The 21,648-nt window shown below is 33.0% G+C and overlaps 1 protein-coding gene across 1 annotated transcript in view; it reads left to right on the top strand.

Moving 5' to 3' along the window:
- The window catches only part of MUC19 (mucin 19, oligomeric), a 180,393-nt gene that overhangs the window by 27,633 nt on the left and 131,112 nt on the right, over positions 1-21,648 (top strand). The window contains exons 12-29 of the mRNA XM_021714400.1: positions 1,573-1,632; positions 2,287-2,515; positions 3,374-3,491; positions 3,913-3,973; positions 4,191-4,288; positions 7,510-7,720; positions 8,590-8,712; positions 9,175-9,298; positions 10,945-11,080; positions 12,378-12,470; positions 13,128-13,212; positions 13,380-13,517; positions 14,515-14,664; positions 16,412-16,506; positions 16,924-17,050; positions 18,636-18,882; positions 21,296-21,348; positions 21,445-21,545. Coding sequence (XP_021570075.1) covers positions 1,573-1,632; positions 2,287-2,515; positions 3,374-3,491; positions 3,913-3,973; positions 4,191-4,288; positions 7,510-7,720; positions 8,590-8,712; positions 9,175-9,298; positions 10,945-11,080; positions 12,378-12,470; positions 13,128-13,212; positions 13,380-13,517; positions 14,515-14,664; positions 16,412-16,506; positions 16,924-17,050; positions 18,636-18,882; positions 21,296-21,348; positions 21,445-21,545 — 2,249 coding nt within the window. The remainder of the gene's footprint in view (positions 1-1,572; positions 1,633-2,286; positions 2,516-3,373; positions 3,492-3,912; positions 3,974-4,190; positions 4,289-7,509; positions 7,721-8,589; positions 8,713-9,174; positions 9,299-10,944; positions 11,081-12,377; positions 12,471-13,127; positions 13,213-13,379; positions 13,518-14,514; positions 14,665-16,411; positions 16,507-16,923; positions 17,051-18,635; positions 18,883-21,295; positions 21,349-21,444; positions 21,546-21,648) is intronic.

The raw sequence follows: 21,648 nt of genomic DNA on the forward strand, positions 1-21,648 counted from the left end.
ATATTGTAATTGAAGATGTTAATCAGGAAGAGAGAGAGAGAGAGAGAGAGAGAGAAAGAGAGAGAGAGAGAGAGAGATTGCTCAGGTAGCAGGGATTGGCTTCAATTTAGGTGTGACCTCTCAAATCTTTACCTCAGATTTCAACCCAACTTTTTTCCAAATGGTGGGGGGTGGGATAATAATTTTTATGTCAAATGACTTTAAAAGACACACACACACACACACACACACACACACACACACACACACTCACCACTCACATGATGTTGAAATGTTCTGCTGATTATTGATTTACTATGACTTGATATTATTTTTGTTTTTTGTACTGAGCTTTTAAGTGCTTCTTCTTTTTAGGTACTAAAGTTTAGATGACCAACTAAGTATTTGAAGCCATTTCACAAATAAGAGATTAAATTACATTTTAAAGGAATTTGAGCAAAATATAGTTCAACTTCTTTATTATTTTATACATAATACTTTTTAAATGCCCTTATACATAAATTAGGAGCTTAATCTATTTCTACTCAGTCTGAATAAAGACACCCTGTAGTAAAGAGAAGTGGCTTTGAGATAGACAATAAATAGCACGTGAAACTTATTTTAAAATTTTATCAAAATACTCACTTTCATTGCTATGCTGTATTATTTGCTTTTAAGTCTTTTAATATAAAATTTAGGTCTTTTAATATAAAATATATATTTCATATACATTTATATTTCTTATACATTTACTTGGTTACATAATACCATCATTAGAAAGAGACAGTCATGGGAAACTTAAAGTTTCACAGTATATAACTTTTTCCGTTTGATAAGAAGAAAGAAATTTCCTCATATACAGATGATTGAATTATTAGTATTAGATAATAGACTAATTGACTAAAACGTATCTTGGGCCTGTTGGTGTCATGGCTTCTTATGAAAATGGGCATGCAATGCTTTAACTTTTTAAATTTTTTTGAGTCAGAGTCTCACTCTGTAGCCCAGGCTGGAGTGCAGTGGCACACTCACGGCCACTGCAGCCTTGGCCTGCTGGGCTCAGGTGATCCTCCCGCCTTAGTCTTCCACCTAACTGGAACTACAGGCATGTGCCAGCATGCCCAGCTAATTTTTTTTTTTTAATTGTAGAGATGAAGTCTTGCCAAGTTTCCCAGACTGGTCTCAAACCCATGGGTTTAGTCAATCTCTCACCTCAGCCTCCCAAATTGCTGGGATTATAGGTGTGGGCCACCACCCCCAGCTATAATGTTTTATTTTTTAAGTTGACAAAATAGTTCTGTAAGAGATGCAGCACATATTAGTAATTATATGTGACCACAAATAAATAAACTTTTAGTAATTTTGAGCATACTATGGCTGATTTTTCTCAGGAAAAAAATATAGATTGCAGAGATAGTCATGTAGGTAAACTTTGCCAAATCCCAGCTCTCTCAAAGTCAAGTTCAGGATAAAGAAATTTATTCGTGGCCTTCAATTCAACTTCTAAATTCCCATATAGAAGTTTCAATCTCCTGTGTATTTAAAATAATATATGTCTTCAAATTGAAATACTCTATTTATTGTGTTGAATAGAAAAAGGAACCCATATTCCAGAAGCAACTCCGAAATACTCAGAAACAAATGCAATTATTGGTAAGTAAAAATGGCTTTTATATGTATCAGTATTTATGCCCAAGCCAGGACTTAATGAGGTCACAAAGCACCCAAAATTTGAAGTTAGTTTTAAACTTTTGTCCATTGTCCATTTAATCATTGTATGTTCAAATGACATCACATTTGTACAATTTTTTCTTCCCAAAAAATGTATCCTTGCACACAAATGTATATACATGCATAGAAATACTCATACATATAGAGAATTAATACAATTCTTTTAAAATTCTTTATACTCATTCAATATTAATGGTGCCTCATCAGACAACATTAGGAAAACTTGCTCTACAAAAAAGCAAAGAGGAGCAAGCAAACCACAACTTTTTTCTGTATAGTCCTCCCCATTCAAAACAATTTTCATTTTCTTGTGGGAAACAAGATGTTATTAATCTTGTTTTATTTTAGCCAGACTAGACAATTTTGGATACTCCAAAGAAGTATTCAGGTACCACTTTTAGTGAGTTGCAGCAGTAGTGAGAGAAAGAAAGCCCTGATTTAAGGCGGTAGCTGTAAGAATAGAACCTTTCAGTGATTTTGTTTTCCCTTGGGATACAAGTGCTTTCAAAAACAGAACAGGAAGGTGTGCTAATTGCTTTAAATAATTATGAATACTTTCCTCTGAATATTTTGTAGGTGAAGCTTCTACTTGGAGCAAGGGAGCGTATAAAGCTTTCAATGGCCGTATCTTTTCCTTTGAATCCTCGTGCACATACACTTTCTGCCGTCACTGTGTTGACTCTGGAGGAGACTTCAATATTGAGATCAAACGAAACAATGATAGTGAGATTGAAAAAGTAACAGTTCTAATTGACAATAATGACATCTCTATTTTTGGTGATATCATTTTGGTAAACGGAGAAAGGTAAATACCATAGTGTTTTGGATAAATAGAAAAATTATTTGAAGTAATCTGAGAAGAAAGATGGAAAGAAGGAAAGAAAGAAAGAGAGAGAGGAAGGAAGGAAGGAAGGAAGGAAGGAAGGAAGGAAGGAAGGAAGAAAAAGAAAGAAAGAAAGAAAAAGAAAGAAAGGAAAAGAAAAAATGGTTTCAATAGGGAGGCAATGGTACTCTTTCTGTTTTGGTGCTCATATGGATATTTTTAATACTTTATTGACAAATTTTGATAAATATATGACTTTGCTATATCTGTGATTTTAAGATATTATAAATATTTCTTTCAAGGGGAAAAATAGAGTAGTTTTGTTGTTTGACTATTGTGAGTATCTACAACATGTGTAGTCAACAAAACTGTTAGCAGAATATTTCAGATTTTATTTGAATGTTTAACACAATATAAATTTGAGGTTTTGCAAATTAGAGACTGAAGACTTTGAAACTCTTAGGCCATTACTTTAAGAAGGAGCAAGCCAGATTTGGAAAGGATGGCATATTTGAATACTTTCCAGGATAAGAAAATGAGGCACGATATTATTCTTGTGAATATTTCAAATTATTTGATTACTTTTTCTGACACAAAACCAGTGTTTCATCTTGTTCATTTTTCCAAAGCCCCTAGGACCTATTAATTATTTCTTAGATGTTCTTCCAGGGTTAGGAAATTTCACTGTTTCTCTTTTTTCTGAAATAAGGAAAACTTTAAGATTTACATGCCAATATTATATCATAAGATACTTAATATAGAAACACGAATTATCAGAAAAGCATGTTATAATAGTATCATTCTTACTTTTTAAATGTACTTATATTTTATTCTTTTCAGTGTACAGATACCATATAACAATAAGCTGATTCACATTAAAAAATATGGAGAATATAATGTTCTGAATAGTCGTAGAGGAATTCTGTCTTTACTGTGGGAGAAAAATAACAAACTCTCAGTAAGTTCGTCTATGATTTTCTTGTAATCCTGTGCTTTTGTCTTGTAGTTTAAATTATAAAAATAATACATTATAAGGAATGCAAGAGCCCAGATTCATCTGAGAAAGCTCTATTTTTAGTCACTATACTAAGCATTCCCTTATTTGATATTCAAAATACCTTGAAGTACATATTATTATTAATTTTATTTTGTTGATGGTGAAACTCTGGGAATGCAGGCTAAGGAAAGTTAAATATCTTCCCAAAGAATTGCAAATTATAGAGCCAGGTCTTTAGGAAAGGCCTTAGAAGGCATACCCTTAAGTAATCAGCTTAGCTAGATTTGAATTTGAGAAGACTCTGTCTTTTGGTTTGGGTAAATTTTGACTTGAGATATTTCCAATATTTTATAAACATATAAATGTAATTTTTCTTTTAAAGCTCACTCTTCACAAACAATATCCAACTTGTGGTCTTTGTGGTAACTTCAACAGCACTCCAGGTAGGATTTCAGTGGATTATTTCCATGAAAATTGCTTCCCAAAAGAAAATTGGGAATTAAAGTGTTCTTTATATTTGAAGAAATATGATTTGCCCTTGTCCAGTGTGAGAAAGTATTGAAGTAAAAAAATAAATTTATGTTGCCACATCCATATGAAACTTGAAAATACTCACATATGTAAAAAATTACTTAAACCAAACAATACTTTCCCTTTTAGGGCAAGATATTAATGAGCACATTGCCAATAATAAAATTCCTGGTGATTGTCCTAAAGCTGTTAGTAAAAGTTATGAAGTTTGTGAAGATGGAGTCCAGGTAAGAAATTTATATTTTATCTTGTAGCGAATTTCAGCATATTTTCTATGGCTTCTTTTTAAAAAAATAAATTTTATTGTGCAATATTAGGGTATAGAACATGATGTTATAGCATAGAAATAGATAGTAAAAAGTCCATTATGAAGGAGGAAATTAATATATCCATCATCTCACAGTTACCATTTTTGTGTGTGTGTGACAAGAACAGCTGAAGTCTACTCATTTAGCATGAATCCTGCATACAATATAATTTTTGTACCTATAGTCCTCATGCTGTATGCTAGATTTCTAGACTTGTCCAACCTATATATCTGCTAGTTTATTTTCTCTGGCCTACATCTCCCTATTTTCCACTCCCAGTCTGCTCACTCTGGTAATCACTGTTGTTTTATCCTTCCCCCTATCTCTGTATGTTTAAAATTTTTTTAAAAGTTTACACATACAAGTGAGATCATGTATTATTTTTCTGTTTCTAACCTGTTTCACTTAGCAAATGTCCTCCAGACTTATTCATGTTATAGCAAATGGCAAGATCTCATTCTTTTAAAAGGTTGGATAATATTCCATTGTGTGTGTGTGTGTATGTGTGTGTGTATGTGTATTCCAGTTTCTTTATTGATTTATTAATTGGTACATGCCAGAAGAGAGATTGTTGGGTCATATGGTAGTTCTATTTTTAATTCTTTAGAAACCTCTACTGTTTTGCATAATGGTTGTATCAGTCTACGTGCCCACCAACAGAATACAAGAATATCCTTTTCTCCACATTCTTGCCAGCATTTGTGATCTTTTGACTTTTTGAAAATAACCACCCTAATGGGTATGAGGTGATAGCGCATGGTGGTTTTGATTTGCATTTCCCTGATCATTAATGACATTGACATTTCATATACCTGTTGACCATTCTTTTTCGACTAATGAATTGTTTATGTTCTTTATTTATTTTGAATATTAACTGCTATCAGATATATGGTCTGAAAATATTTTTACCAATCTGTAGGTGTCATTTCACCTTGTTGGCTGTTTCCTTTGCTGTCAGAAGCTGTTTTGTATGTTGTACACTTGTTTATTTTTGCTTTTGTAACCTGAACCTCCATACTGTTTTGCATAATGGTTGTATCAGTCCATGTACACACCAACAGAATACAAGAGTATCCTTTTCTCTATGTCCTCTTTTAAGAGTAGTATATTTTCTCAATTTTACATCTTTTGTTAATTTTGAGTTGTGAATAGTATACGAATCCAATTTTATTCTTTTACATGTGGAAAACCAGTCATCCCAGCACCATTTAGTGAAGAAACTACCTTTCCCCATTGCGTCCTCTTAGAGTCCTTGTAAAAAATTAGCTGACAGTATATGTTTGGATTTATTTATGGACTCTCTGTTCTATTCCACTAGACTAGGTGTTTATATATATGTCAGTACCACACTGTTTTTATGACTATGGCTTTGTAACCCTTGGTTTCAATTTAGATATCCATCATTTTCTTCTAAGCACTCGTATCTTAATAGAATTCAGCAACTGCTTTCTCTCCAGTGTCCCATAATCTGTTTTTTAGCTTTAGTCTAACTACACATACTAAAATAATTTTCTCTCCAAACATTATATTTGTCATATATTAATATAGCGATTCTCATTTACTTTGCATAGTGTTTTAGTTTGTCTGTAAACTGATGTGTTTCATCTCACCATTATCTTTTGTTGGGTATTGACTTGACTTTTCTCTTCCAGTTTGAAAATGCTTATACTGTGTCCCACTCCTTCACTTTTGCCCCAGATAGCCAGTCTGAATTGTTATGTACCATATCTTTTACCTTCTTTTTGAAAGAGTTACTGATAGTAAATTTTTACTGAAACGCTTGAAAATAGTTGCCATATACTCCATGAATTTTCTGCACTTGTGTAATTCAATTATGTTGAATGTAATTGATTGTATCAATTTGATGATTGAATCAGTGTTTACATATCTCTATTCCAATCTGGAACAAAATTCTCCTGATCAAAAGATATGCGAATAGTATCAATAAAAGTTTTTTTGTGTTATTGACAGTGGGTGTTACACTTGTAGCCATCTTGTCATCTTCTAGCAAATTGAATTTAAGCCATAGATTTATATAAGATTATCTGCCTCTTCCTTGTGAAACTCTCCTTGAGCTTTACAGTTGGAATTGCTTACTCTTTCCTCTGTTACCTCATGCCACTCATTGGCACTTATATAAGATGTCATCTATAAAAATTGCCCATGTTTTTCTCATATGTTTCTCATAAAATCATGAGTTCTGTGATAACAGGTATTATGTTTTATCTGTTGTGATAGTTGAGCAGTATGTTGAGAACTTAATCTTGGTTGCTCAAAAATATTAGAATGAATATATAAATTTAACTTCAAACCAATGCATATTTACTAAAGACCAACATAGGTACAGTACAAGACACTCTGTTCGACCCATAGCATACAAAGTTGCATTCTTGCCCTAAAGAAATCTAGTGAGAAAAATGTGCAAAGGATCATAAATGAAAAAATAATCTTTGATTTTATTCCATTTAATTTATACTTCATTTGGAGAATGTCATCAGCCTTTCTTAAGCCTAATATGGTGGAAATTTTGCATTGTTTTGACTGTGGAATCTATGTTTCTCTGAAAACAAACATGTTGTTAAAACAGCTACATGGTGGTTGAACTATGTTGAAATTTAAACTCTTTTGATTCAATAATATATGTCTTTACTTCCTTTACTGACATAAAACAAGTATGTTATTTCCAAAGCAAACACATGGTTCCCACTAAAAAAGACAGAGTCACTCTATTTTATGATCATCTGTTTGCTCATCAAATACAAGCAGATTAACAGTTAAAGAGACAATATCCCTTCTGTCTATTGTGATATTCCTTCAGTTACCATCCCAGTCTTTGGCACTGACCAGTCTCTTCTCCTCTCACCCTTTTATTTTCTTTAGTTCTAAATTTCATGCCTCCTTTTAAGACATTTCGAAGAAGTTTTGGTACAACAATTTTGAAGTCATTACAACTATAGTACTTCAAAAACTTCCATTTCAACCAGTGTCCAACAAACAACTCTCCCATACAGGATAGTATGCAAAACCAAACAAAAACAAAAGACATCTGTAATTGTCATTAAAAAAAATTATCTTACTTTTTATTATTTTTCTTATTTTTTATTATCTGTTTTAACAAAACATCATGCTTTATTTTGTAGCACTGTAACAATATTATTGGAACATACTTTGAGATGTGTGGAAAGGTTGCCACTTTATCCAATGACTACAAAATGATCTGCATTGATGAGTACTGCCAAACTAGAGACAAAAAATCTACATGTGACACTTATTCAGAACTGTCCCGTCTCTGTGCCTCAGATGGTCCTGGCATATTTGAATCCTGGCGAAATGATTCTGATGTGGTTTGTGGTAGGTTTTTACCTTTATTTTAGATTACAAATCAGAAAGTTTCTATAGCACTTTGATGTTAAGCTGTATTTTAAAGTAATCTCAAATGATGCTAAACTCTGGAATGATCTTAGGAATCATGAAGACTTGTCTCTCACATGTACTTATGAGAAAACAGGACCGTTTGGGTAACATGACATCTCAAGTTGCAGTGCTTTGAGTTAAGTTCTTAAGAAGGCACTGTAGTCATTACAACCAGTAAAAGTCATGGTGACACATGAGTAAAAAATTTTGTAAAAAATAGGTAGAAAAGTTATCAAGAGTATACTGATTACTACTATGATTTTCTTTCAAAAATATTAATAAAAGTTATATATGAGCCTCATTTGAATTAGATAAAAATATGAGCATTATTTCACTATCAATATAATGTGAATGGAAAGCACACACGTGCCACTGAGAACCACAGTGACTTTCTTGTGTTTCTCCAGGCTGCTATACTTTTCCATTGGATTCACAGGGACATTTAGCCATTAATACACGCTTTCCTTTCTCTCCAATATCCTCCAATAAAATGTGAACAGAAAGCATACATGTACTTTCTTCATATGTGTAGGTCAATATTCATAGTAAAAATATCATATCAACTTCAACTTAAGATGAAATAAAATTATGCACAATACACACTTTCTCGAATAAAATATTGTATCATAAAATAATGCATGGGAAATTGGCATAATTTAGTTATGTTGAGTATCTTTAAATATTAACTTACATTTTGAAGATCAGACTCACAGAATTCCATTTGAAAATCTCCTCATTAGAAATTATGTATTCATTGCATTTATTTTCCTCTAATTTTTATGCACACATTTTCCATGATTCTTTAGAAAAACAAAGATGCCCAGAACAACATATCTATAAAGAATGTGGACCCTCTAATCCTGCAACTTGTTCTAATGTGGCTCCTTTTCAAGACAGTGAATGTGTGAGTGGCTGCATCTGCCCAGAAGGTAATATGCCTGTGATGGTATTTACACTGACAGATGAAAACACAGGGACTCAATTCTTTTTAGAATTGTGTCTCATTTGTAACAAGACATTTTAACATTTCAGCTATTCCTAATGTATCCTCCTTGCAACCTGCAGAGGAGGGTTGGAGAGAATTGTAGGGCTAATGTGTATTTCTGTCTCTACAGAACCTGAGGACCCTGATATTCCCCAGGATATTCTCTAGTTCCACACTGAGGTCAATTGGACTATGTTCTGTGGAGCAGTAACCCAGGCTCAGAAAAATGTCATCTATCCTCTTGCCAGTTCTCAAATGAGGGGCAATTGCTTAAACAAGAAATTAGTATTTTCAGTGCGTGAATGCACTTCAGAGAACTATCTTAAGAGTGATTCTACAACACACTACTGGACAGTTGACTGATGTTTATATAGTTTTGAGATTAACCTTATATTATGTATCCTAGGTTATCTATTGGATGATATTGGAGAGAAAGGAAAATGTGTATTAAAAGCTAAATGTCCCTGTGAATCCAGTGGAAAAGTGTATCAGCCCGGAGAAACACGAGAAGGTCCCTGTGGTTCTCAGTGGTATGTGTGTGCTTTCTGTTCACATTTTACTAATAGTGAAATAATGCTAATATTTTTTATCTAATTTGAAAAAAATTCCTAAATGCATCTTTAAAATAAAATTTTAAGATATAAAAAGAATCATTGCATTCTCTGTATTGCTGATGTTTCATCTTTTTTGTGAGAATGGTTTAATGTGTTCTTTATAATACAATATATGAGCTTTCTGTGTATCTTTAAAAGATAATGTTATTCACTATCTGAAATAGTGTTTTGAATAGTAAACGATTTAGTAGTTGAAAATATAGAGCAAAACATATTGCAAGAGTTTATTTACAATAATATGCCAATAATAATGTCCAATTCTGCCAAGAATGTTTAATAAAATGTATAATCAGAAGGAACTCAACACTTTTCAAATAATTTTATGTGTTGTAGATTGGTGAAGATAAATAATATATTTAATCTGCATTAAATTTTAACGTGTCAAAAGTTAGTGTAGATTATTTTTCTATTAGTTGAATAGCCAGCTTGAGTCTTCTTTTTGAGTTTAACAATGTACTGACCAGTGAAATTTACCCATTCTTCATTATGGCCTTTCTCAGAAACTCCACATTTCTGCAAGACTGCAAAAGACACTTCTAGAAATATATTGTGTCCTTAACACAGTTCTGTTCAAGAGAATGCCTATAACAGTTCTGTCCAAGAGAAATGTAATGTGGGCCACAAGTTTGATCCACATATATCATTTAACATTTTTTCATTGAAACATTTTTAGAAAGCAAAAAGAAACAAACAGGTGGAATTAATTCCAATAATATATTTCATATAACCCAACATATCCAAACTACTATTGCATCAGATAAAATTAATGTAAAATAAAGTTAATGAGAGATTTTAAAGTTTCTTTGACATGAAGTCTTCAAAATCTCTGTGCATTTTATGTTTTCAGTAGGTCTCCATTTTATTTATTTATTTTTTGAGTTGGAGGGTCTCCTTCTTTTGTCCAGGCTGGAATGCAGTGGTACAATCATGACTCACCACAGTCTCGACTTCCTGAATCCAGGTGATTCTTCCTTCTGCCTCAGCCTCCCAAGTAGCTGGGACTACAGGCGTCCACCATCACACCTGACCAATTTTTTTATTTTTACTTTTTGTAGAGATAATCTTGTTGTGTTGCGTAGGCTAGTCTTGAGCTCCTGGCCTCAAGTAGTCCTCCCACCTTGGCCTCTTAGTTTTGGGATTACAAGTGTGAGCCACCACACCTAGCCCAGATCTCAATTTGGATGAACCATGTTTCAAAAACTCAATAGCTCTGTGTCTCTGTACTGTATTGAGTATCACAAGTCTACAGTATGGCTTGTAACAGGTGTTTTAATACTACTAATAAAACATGTTCCATTTAAACAAATCCCTGAAATCCAGCTCACATGTTTTTATATGTTTAATTCACACAGAAATTACCATTTTAGTCAATAGAATTAAAGACTTAAAATACCAGGATACCACCATCAATGAGTCATTTTGTCAGAGCTGAGATGTTGGGTGAAAAAAAGCTTAACCAAACATTTTAGTCTAAGTTACAATCTTTTAGTGTTGTGATATTTATTTCAATCACAGAGAAAACACAATTGATGACCTTTAACATAACTGTTGCATTTTAACAGCACATGCCAAGAAGCAAAGTGGTCTTGCACTGAAGCATTTTGTCCTGGAAGATGTAAGGTGGAAGGAAGTTCACTTACCACTTTTGATGGTGTTAAATACAACCATCCTGGAAACTGTCAGTTCTTGGCCGTTCATGTATGTAATAACCTACAACACTCTGAAAACTGAGATAGACACAAAGCTATTTCTCAACCAATTTAAAATGCAATCTTCATCTTAAACTATTATTTAAAAAAATAAGAATGAAACAGCCCTCCACTTATTGGTTATATATTTCAGTATATGTTTTTTGTTACATATTAACATTGGTAGTCTTACCTATCAGTATTAAATCAATATTATCTGCTCTCTGAAATTTTTTTGCAAACAGCCTAACAAATAAATCCCTCTTTATTCATAATAATCTAAAAATCCTGAAAATTTATTTCATCCTTCTCTTTTTTTTACATGTTAACTACTGCTTCAAATAAAACAATCTTTTACATTCCATGTAAAAGCATGTTTCTATTTCAACATTATTTCTTTGAATTTATTTTTAGTTTTTATAATACAAGAGTACCAGTATAGTAAAGGGTATCTTTACATTTAAATTCTTTTCAGTACTAAAATTTTAAGTCATCTGAATTTCCATAAAATGTTGATCCCATTCTGTAGTTTGTACCTTTGGTCAACATGAGAATTAGTAAGTTTGTTTAATCCTCCTGGTAAGAAATGAAGATGAGCAGAATTTGTGATTCCTGAGGCGAGAGATGTGCATTAATGTCCAGTAAGCTGCAAAATGTAGTTGCTGCTACTTAAAGTCAGTTTCCAGAATGAGGCTTCTTGACTTCCTACCTACATAATCTATCTTTCCTTCTTTTTATACTCCTTCCTAATCCATGTGGATAGGCGATGGGGAAAGTGAAGAGGGCAAAATGTCAAAGCAGATGGAACATTTACTTCTTATGGATTCGAGATTTCTAGACTTTGAAATAAGAACTGGAAGCTAGTGTTTGACATTGACTTACACTGCAATTTTACAAGTTAAATATCAGTCACATTGGATTTAAATAGACATTTTGAACTGTCCTGAGAATAAACAAGCTATGTTACCTCTAATTTCTAATAGTTCCTACAAGGCATCACAATTCCCTCTTGAGAGAAGACAAAAACTACAGATAAAATTTTTGAAACTGATGACTGTGAGACTCTTATCAATTGTAGACAACATAGACATAGTTTATATAAAATACTTGAATCATCTATAAAACTCTTGGTGATCCTGAGACAGTACTGTGGACTGAACTAGGTTTCTATTCTCAAAGCATACTGTTGTATGTAGGAATTGTACATAGTTAAAATTCAAGCATGCATTGTGAATGAACCACATAGTAATAGTATGCAATATGTATTATTTTAATAAACATTTAATGAAATATATATTTTTTAACAGAATGAAGATTGGTCTATTAGTGTTGAGCTTCGTCCATGCCCAACTGGTCAGACAGGCACATGCTTAAATAGCGTTACAGTTGCCTTGAATTCTGTAAGTAATCAGCTTCCTAAGATATATACAGAAACAAATCATATCAATTATTTCACAAATTTGGAATTTTTGAAGTTGAAGAAAAGAAATTTTCCTATATGAATTAAAAGCATACATAGAGTTACACAGAAAAGTGATCAATTCTCTGGAAGAGCTGCCTAATTCCAAAGATACTGAAGTATATCAAAATTACCATAGATACGCAATTAATATGCTAATCACAGGTCAATCTATGCATTCACTGAACTGTTAAACCTCTGTGGACCATTTAAGAAGGATGACATTTGTTTAGAATTTTATGTATTTGGAATTAGCCTTATTAGTAGAAACAGACTAAATGGAAACAGAGGACAGCTAGTTTGGACTTGGGTACTTCCAAGCTGCTTGATCTTTGAAAATACAAGTTACTTTCTTGGGTTTCAGTGTCTGTATCTACAAATTGGGGTGAAGATTCCTTTACAATCTGCTACACAGAGTTAGTATGAGAAACAGTGAAGCAAAGTATGAGAAATGCCTTAAGAATTTAATCTTTTGATGCTAATAAATTAATCCAATAAAATTAAGTATGTCTTATGCCACAAAAATTCAGGTTCATATGCTACATTAAAAGATAATACTGTGAATTAATATGAACTAACAAAGTGTCTTAAATGTTAGTCTATTTCAGTTGACAAATACACATTCAACAGTGATGGAACAGTCACAAATGACAAGATGAGGAATAAAGATTATTACTATTCAGGTAAGCTTAATAATGATATTTAAAAATAAGTGTGATATGCAGTAATTTATTTCATTTTTTAAAATATTAAGTGTTCTTGTTTTAATGGATATTTAGAAATTAAAGTATTTTAAGAAATTAAAAACTATTGGCTATGTTGCTAGTCATGTTAATAATTATTTTTACAGATAAAATGCAGATCTTCAAACCAACTTCCTTCTACTTTCAAGTAGACACATACTTTAATGGAAAAATGCAAATACAAATTGTCCCTGTGATGCAATTGTATGTTTCCATGCCACCTAACCAATTCACAGACACTGTAGGTAAGTCCCCTCTGGATATATTTTTATTCTCAAGGCTCTAATGTGATTATCATTTATTGTAATTTTCATTGTTTCTTAATTAATAACACTAAACCATAAAGCATTTTGACTTAGTCTTTCATTCCACTTTATAGTAAAATAATTCCAACTTGCTTTTAACAGTAAAGACAGCTTTATCTATAACAAAATTCATTCTATTTCCAAATGGAATTAATAATTTAAACATTTTAAAAAATTTTAAGTTGAGACTTATTTAAGTGAGATTTGACATAAGGTATGTATTTGCTAGTATACATTAGTAAGGCATTGACTTATAGTTGAATAAATGTATAGATATACATGTCTCTTGAAAATACCATTTCAAATATAAGCTGCATAATTACTTGTCTTTCTGATAGATCACATGGTCATTTCTCATTTATTTTATTGAGGTTTTCTAATATAGAAATCAGCTCTTACATACAACCATGGATATTGAATAAAATAGGCAAGACAATTATGGAAAGTCCTGAAAAAAGTTATTAAATTATAAATGGTTCAAGTTTTTGCAAAACACTTTTACTTGTGAAGGTAACTTATTTACACACAGAAAAAAATGTAACTCATGGGTCAGGAGGGTCCAGGTAAAAAAGGCATATAGCACTTAAGGTGATTCAACTCTCCATATGGAAACTACGAAAATGTGAATCATGAGTTCTTAATTGTAAGCATGCTTCCTACTACCTTGTCAAAAGAGATAAAGTTACAGTGATGAATAGGAGAAACATAGTATCCATGGCAAAGAAGTGTTTCACTACTATTGAAATTAGAATAAAAGGAAATTTGTATAAAATCTGGGTGTTGTATTTTATTTGTATCTATAACGACTAGCCAAGACATATTCTCAGTTGGCTTCTACATGTTTTAATTTGAGCAAAAAATTGAATAAAAAGTGAGGACATGAATTTAAAAGTTATTTAAGTGAGACATTTAAGCTTTGTTCTGTGCTACTATACAGGACTCTGTGGTTCCTATAACAACAAAGCGGAGGATGATTTCATGTCAAGTCAGAATATATTGGAGAAGACATCTCAGGCATTTGCTAGTTCTTGGGAAATGATGTCCTGTCCTAAAGGAAACCCCTCTTCATGTATCAGTATAGAAAAAGGTAATGCTAATTGAACATCAAACACTGTGATTAAATATGTGATTCTAAGAATTATGTCCTTATTCTGGTAATAACATGACCTCATCAGATAAATCTAGTTTTTGCTAGTGTTTGTTGTACTGCTCCAATTTTAGAGGAAACAGCAAAGGAGCAGTCTAGCTGATTGAACATACTAGAAAATGTATCTTTCACTGAGTGGGTGTTCTTCTCATTTGTCTTTCTATACCCACTCTTTCCCTCCATATATAGTTTTCTCCATCATCACCTAGATCTCCTAGGTTTTACTTAACCCCTCCTTTAATTTAGTTGTAAAAGTGATCATTGGTTGAAATAGCAAGACTCACACAAACTTGGTGATAGAGCCATAGCTAGGTCCAGGAGTCCTAACCATTGTTGTCATGTATGTTAGCAACACCAAGTCCCAATATAGATCTTGTTCATTAAACTGTACATTGGTATGACTCAGTTTATGATTCAGCTTACCAAGACTTCCATAAATATTGGTTCAGTTTATTCCTACAAAAAACTCATAAATGACACGACAGTGGATGGGGTCATTAATGTAGATGTTGACAATGGAGCCCAGAGAGGGTGTGCTTAATGAGGATTACATATGAAGTCGCAGTCCAAGAATTTGAATTCAAGTTGTGCTTTGATTGCTCCCCAAGTATTGTTGATACTAATGAATGACATTTTGTGTTGTTTCCTTCATAGATAAGGAATGCAATGAAGCTAAGTTAAAATACATTCTGTAGATATACTGATTATTTGTTTCTAAATTAATCCATATATTTGAAACAAATAGTCTGATAAGATTATAACAATATTTTAAAATTACTAAAGCATTTTTTTGAAAGCATTGTCTACTAATTTTGATTTAAAAAGTAAATTGTTAGAAGCATTAATGTAAACATGACAACACATATTTCAGGGATTTGACTATTGTGTTATCTTTTTTTTGGGAGATATTGGTTTTGCAGTGAAAACCAATATAATGAAAATAGATGAAAAGAATGTATAGCTCATAAGAAACCAAGCCAGTTTATGTTAAGCAGATTATATGCCATACTTTGTAGAGTTATGTAAATTAATTAAATTTAATTTCAAGGTTTTATATTTAACTTTATAACATTAAATACAGAAAATTAAATTGTATTTTAATAAGCTGTTAGAAAATTTACCTAAAAAGTGGTGAAAACTGCTTACCAATTTGTCAAAATTTTGGAAATAACTGGTCTCTGTCTTTTTAGTAGATTCAGCTTCCTCTGTTGCTGAAAATCATAAGCAAAGTAACTGTTACTCAGATGCTATTTTTATGAATTTATTTCTGTGAAATTAATACTATGCTAGTTGTTTATAAGCTAACTAAATATCAATTAAACACTTTTCAAAAAATAAAATTAGTGTTTTAGAATTATTGGTACTGGTTGTCCCAATATATGACCTTCAGAAAAACTCATATGATCTTCCAGGGTGTCAGGGGTAGGAAAAAGAGAGGTGTTATCACATTTCAGAGAAAGGTTAATTTTATGCAAAAATCCAAAGTTAACAAAAACTTTGATTCTTAGTGTAAGGTGCTTCTAAATTGTGTCATGCTATTTTTGTATACAGTGGCAATAAATTATATTTATTATAACAAAACACTTTAAAGTTATTCTAATAAGATAAAACTTAAAATTGTACATCTTTTTAAATAAAAAAATTACATTAATTGATACTAATTTTGGGTGCAATAATTTTCTTCCAGAAAAATTTGCTGAAAGGCACTGTGGAATTCTTCTTGATTCAAAAGGGCCTTTTGCTTCCTGCCATCCAATTGTGAACCCTAAATCTTATCATGAGGTATGTGAGGGTCTAACATTAACAGCCTTTTTTTGGGGAAATTCTTTGATTATCTTGACAAAAGCATGTAGATATTATATATTTTCAAATAGTAGCCATTGTCAATAGATCAAAGTATGTGCTTAAATTTAACATTAGATTCTATTCATTTATTTGTTAAATATGCAATTAAAAAAATGCCCTACCTGAAAAATAACCCCAAATAAGAAAAATCTTGAATAATTTTCTCTTTTTGCCTTTACTGTTTTCTGACAAGGAGGTAAATAATTCTTTTGTTATTTTGAATATTTAAAAAATATTTCCAAGCCAAATTTTTATGATGTAGAGGAGTAGCTATGAGCTGAATTATTATACCCAGTTTACCTGCTCTTTGAAATAATATCATAATACAATATACATTTGTTTCTTATTTTAAAGGAATGCAAAAAATATACGTGCAGTTGTGAAAACAGTCAAGACTGTCTATGTACAATTTTAGGCAACTATGTGAAGGCGTGTGCTGAGAAGGAAACAGACATAATGGAATGGAGAACTGGACAATGTGGTAAGCAGGAGAGAGGCGTGAGATAGTCCACTTCCTTCCCAGTTTCTCTATAGTCACCTGTATTTGTGTGTGTGTGTGTGTGTGTGTGTGTGTGTGTGTGTGTGTGTGTGTGTGTATGTGGTTTAGGCAAATGTATCGACAAATTTGTACCTCGTTCTTTCAAAGATGGTCTTTCTGTGTTTTAAAAAATATCTTTGAGCACTCCTTGCATTTTTTTACTTCATTTATTTTTTACTTTGATTTAAAATATTCACATATAAACAAGAACAGAATATCTATTTGTATGTGAATACATTTCTGTTTATTATCTGCCAAAATTTTGTATGCTGACTGCTAATGCATTTGTAAATAATATTCTGATATTAATAATTTATTTTGAGAACAAATAAAAATAAATCAGTGAATTAGGAGCTCAACTATCATATTTTAAAAATCTTGCTTTGTTTTAAAATATTCATTGTAGTGTTTGAATATGATTTCACAAAAAAATTACTTGATTTACCAAAAGAAAAAAGACAAAACCAAAAGGCAAACTTGGTAGAAACACATCTCTTATAGATTATTCTTGACACCTCATAGCCCATATCCAGCTAACCAACAAGGTGTGTCATGTTTATCTCCAATGCCTCTTTCAAATCTGTTCACATCCCCCTATCTCTATTGCCATCAACCTAGTTCCAGAAACCACCATTTTTTTTTCCTGCTGGATGACTGCAATAGCCTCTTTCATTATCCACTCTCAGCTGCCCCCTAGTCCATTTTCTTTTCTTTTCCTTTTTTTTTTTTTTTGAGTTGGAGTCTCACTCTGTCGCCCAGACTGGAGTGCAGTGGCTGCTCCCGGCCACTGCAGCCTCGACCTGCTGGGCTCTGGTGATCCTTCCGCCTCAGCCTTCCAAGTAACTGGAATTACAGGCGCGCGCTACGACACCTGGCCATTTTTGATTTATTGTAGAGAAACCAGGGTAATCTTGAAATTGTACAATTCAAAATAACTTTATCATGGACTCTCCAGTCAAAAACCAAGTTGATGGATTCTCATTGCTGTAAGGCCAAAGACCAAACTCCTTAAGAGGAACCCTGTAAGTTCTAACCACTGATTCTGTCTCTGACCTTGTAGCTTCTATTCTTCTATGTGTCTTTGAAATAATCATCCTACCTTCTGACTTAGGCTGTTCCCCAGACATAAAATGGCCTCTTCCTGCATTGCCTTCCTGGTCTTCATTTACGGGCTCTTTTGACTAAGTATAGATCCTTAGCTGTACATACATATGCTTCCTATCTTGTTTTTTCATAGCAATCCCACTATTGTCTTTCCACCAGAAATATAGGCCACATGAGAGTAGTGTATAGCCTCTCCTGTTTGTGGACTTGATTCCCAGAGGAGTGCTTAAATGTACAGTATGAACTCAATATTAACTGAAAACAAAACAGAATGAAAAAGTCCAGCGAATAAGCACCTTTTTCTTAACTCATAATCTCAATTATGACTAGTTCACCACAATATCTATGAACATTAAGTTGAAGTAAAGTTGTTTATTTTCCTGAATGTATACATATTCATTATTTTTAATCTCCATACCAACAGAACACTCTTGTCCCAGTGGCCTAATTTTCAAGTACAATGTCAAAGCCTGCAATAGTTCTTGCCGATCATTGTCTGAGAGAGATAGGAGCTGTGATGTAGAAGATGTTCCAGTTGATGGATGCACCTGCCCTGATGGAATGTACCAGAATAATGAAGGACACTGTGTTCTGAAATCTCAGTGTGACTGCTACATAAATGACGAGGTTATGCAACCAGGCAAACTCATCCATATTGATGATAATACATGGTATGGAAATCACATATACACTTGTTATGACATTGAAATCAAGGGACTGCATCTTTTTCAGAGAAATGGTCTTTTACTAGTAAGAAGCAAAGACCTACTATATTTTTGACTTTTCTATCTTAGGGTTAGTTATTGTCACTTTTATTCTGAAGGGTTCACTGCATCATAATGGCTATAAATAATTTATCCTACTTTCATTTGGTTTTAAACATGAGTGGAAAGGTATTCTGGAAACTCCTATATACTATCAATGCAAAATTATTTTATATTCAGACAATACTTTCTAGCTGTCTCTTGGCATTCATCAATCAACACCCATTAAGTATCATTGTGTGCCAGGTCTTGTGCTGATTGCTAGAGGTAAAAAGACGAATGAACATTGTCTTCAACTCACAGGGTAAGCAGGGTGCTGAATATTAAAAGGAGATTTGTACACTGCAGTAGAAGGCACCATTCACTACCTGAGGATTTTAAGAGAAACTTCCAAGAGGAGACTAGCATGCGAATTGTCTTAAGGAATGGGCTGGGCACAGTGGCTCACCTCAGTAATCCTAGCACTTTGAGTTGCTGAGTTAGGAGAACTGCTTGAGGTGAGAAATTTGAGACTACACTGGGCAACATAGCAAGACCCCCATCTCTACAAAAAATATAAATAAATAAATAAAATTATCTGGGCATGTGCCTATAGTCTTACCTACTCAGGATGCTGAGGCAGGAGATCGATTGCTTGAGCCTAAGACGTTGAGGCTGTAGTAAGCCATTATTGTGCAGCCTGCATGACAGAACAAGATCTTGTCTCAAAAAAAAAAAAAAAAAAAAAAAAGAATAAATTGCCTTAAGGAACGAATATTTTTCTAGACAAAATTGAGATGTGGAGGATAATTTCCTATACAATAAACAGAATGCACTAGTGTAGGAAATGTTTGAAAAAGATTTACACGTGTGGTTTCTATCATATAAGAATAGGCTATAAAAACATGGAACCAACCATGTTGCCCATCAAGGTTGGACTGGATAAAAAAAAATGTGGTACATATACACAAGGGAATATTATGCAGCCATAAAGAATGACACATATATGGACTTTGCAGCAACCTGGATAGATTTGGAGTTGATCATACTCAGTGATTTATCACAGAAACAAAGAACAGAATTCCATATGTTCTCACTAATAAGAGGAACTTGAACAATTATAATGCTATAAGAAAGCGATTGGCAGTAATGGGAAACTGTTGAGGGGGGTGGGATTGGCAGTTGAGGGAAACTGCTAGGGGAGGGAGGGATTTACCTCATTAACAGGGATAACTGCATGATCAATGTTTGTATACCTAACGCTGAACTGTACCCCATATCTTTACAATAAAAATTTTTTAAAAAAGACTAGGCTACAAACATGGACAGTGGCCAGGCCATGCCCAAGAACTTGGATTTCATTTCTGAAGAGTTGAAGTATCTTGACTATTTTGTAATGACTGAGAAGGTTGTGATTTCTGCAGTTTGGAGAAATCTAACCATGTTTCTATTGTAATCATGTGTCTAATTCATAGATAGACATAGGAATTCTTGACAACGTAACCACAAAAATGAAATGGCAACTGCAAAGTACTTTGGATGTGCCTTCTTTCTTTTCTTTGATTTTGTGAATCTGCCATTTACCAATAAATAATTTTTCTTGGCCACCCTAAATGAAATGAAAGCATAGGTAACCCCTTTCCATCAAAGTCTAGAAACATTTAGTTGGGATTTGATAATGACACTTTCTTTTCTTCTGTAGTTGTTGAGGAGTCACTAGATTAACTTTTTAATGAATCTCAGGCTAACACCTCCAAATTCTGCTTCTTTTTACCAAGACTATTTCAGAGCCTCCATTAGCTTTTGCTGACACTACTGTGATTGCTAACTTTGTTGCTTGTTGCTCTGTCTCTGTCTCATGTTTCCTCTTGGGGCAAGAATGTCTAAGGTCAAGTATTATTCTGATTGTGCCCCCTCCCTGCTCAGAAGCTTATCTGACTGAAAGTTGCCCAAAGAATAGAAACAAATTTGCAAGTCATTTAAGGCCATCTAATATCTGACCATGACCTTCTTATACCATTTCTCCTTATTCTATTTTTTATCCAAACATGACTCAATGAGATCACTGGAACTTATCTTGTTCCTATGATGTTCCTGCACAGTTTTGTGTCTTATCAGCAGTATCTGTTGAATCTTACTATTCCTTAAGACACAGCCATCCTTTCCATGAAGTTTCCTTTGATGTCCAAAGAAACTCGTTTGCATGTTCCTATAATACGACAAGGCTATATCTTAGAAGTACTTTAGTACAATGAACACATCTTCTGGGGACTGCCTCATTCGTCTAACTTATTGTCCTTGAAATTTGATGTTTAAATGTATAACTCTGTTTTATTTCCAGTGTCTGCCGAGATGGAATTCTTCTTTGCCAGATTCCTATTGATTTAACCCTACGTAAGTGTTGAAGTCACAGTGTAAACTCAAAATATCTACTTTGACTAAAACAGATTAATAGACTCTTGATTCACAACAACTTTTCTTATTATGCAGAAAATTGTTCTGGAGGGGCTGAGTATGTAGACTGCAGGGATCCCAAAGCACAGAGAAAAACTGACAGAACATGTAGCACTCGGAACATTCCTATTCTTGATGTAAGTAACATGGCATTAGAGTTTAGATTTTGGAAACTATCAATTGTTTCAGGGCATAGAAAAACTAAAATTTCAATGAAAAAATAATTAGAATGTCATGTTA

This window comes from Carlito syrichta, unplaced genomic scaffold (genome assembly GCF_000164805.1).
Source record: "Carlito syrichta isolate Samal-C Ts95f unplaced genomic scaffold, Tarsius_syrichta-2.0.1 Scaffold305642, whole genome shotgun sequence".
In the NCBI taxonomy this organism is placed as follows: Eukaryota; Metazoa; Chordata; class Mammalia; order Primates; family Tarsiidae; genus Carlito; species Carlito syrichta.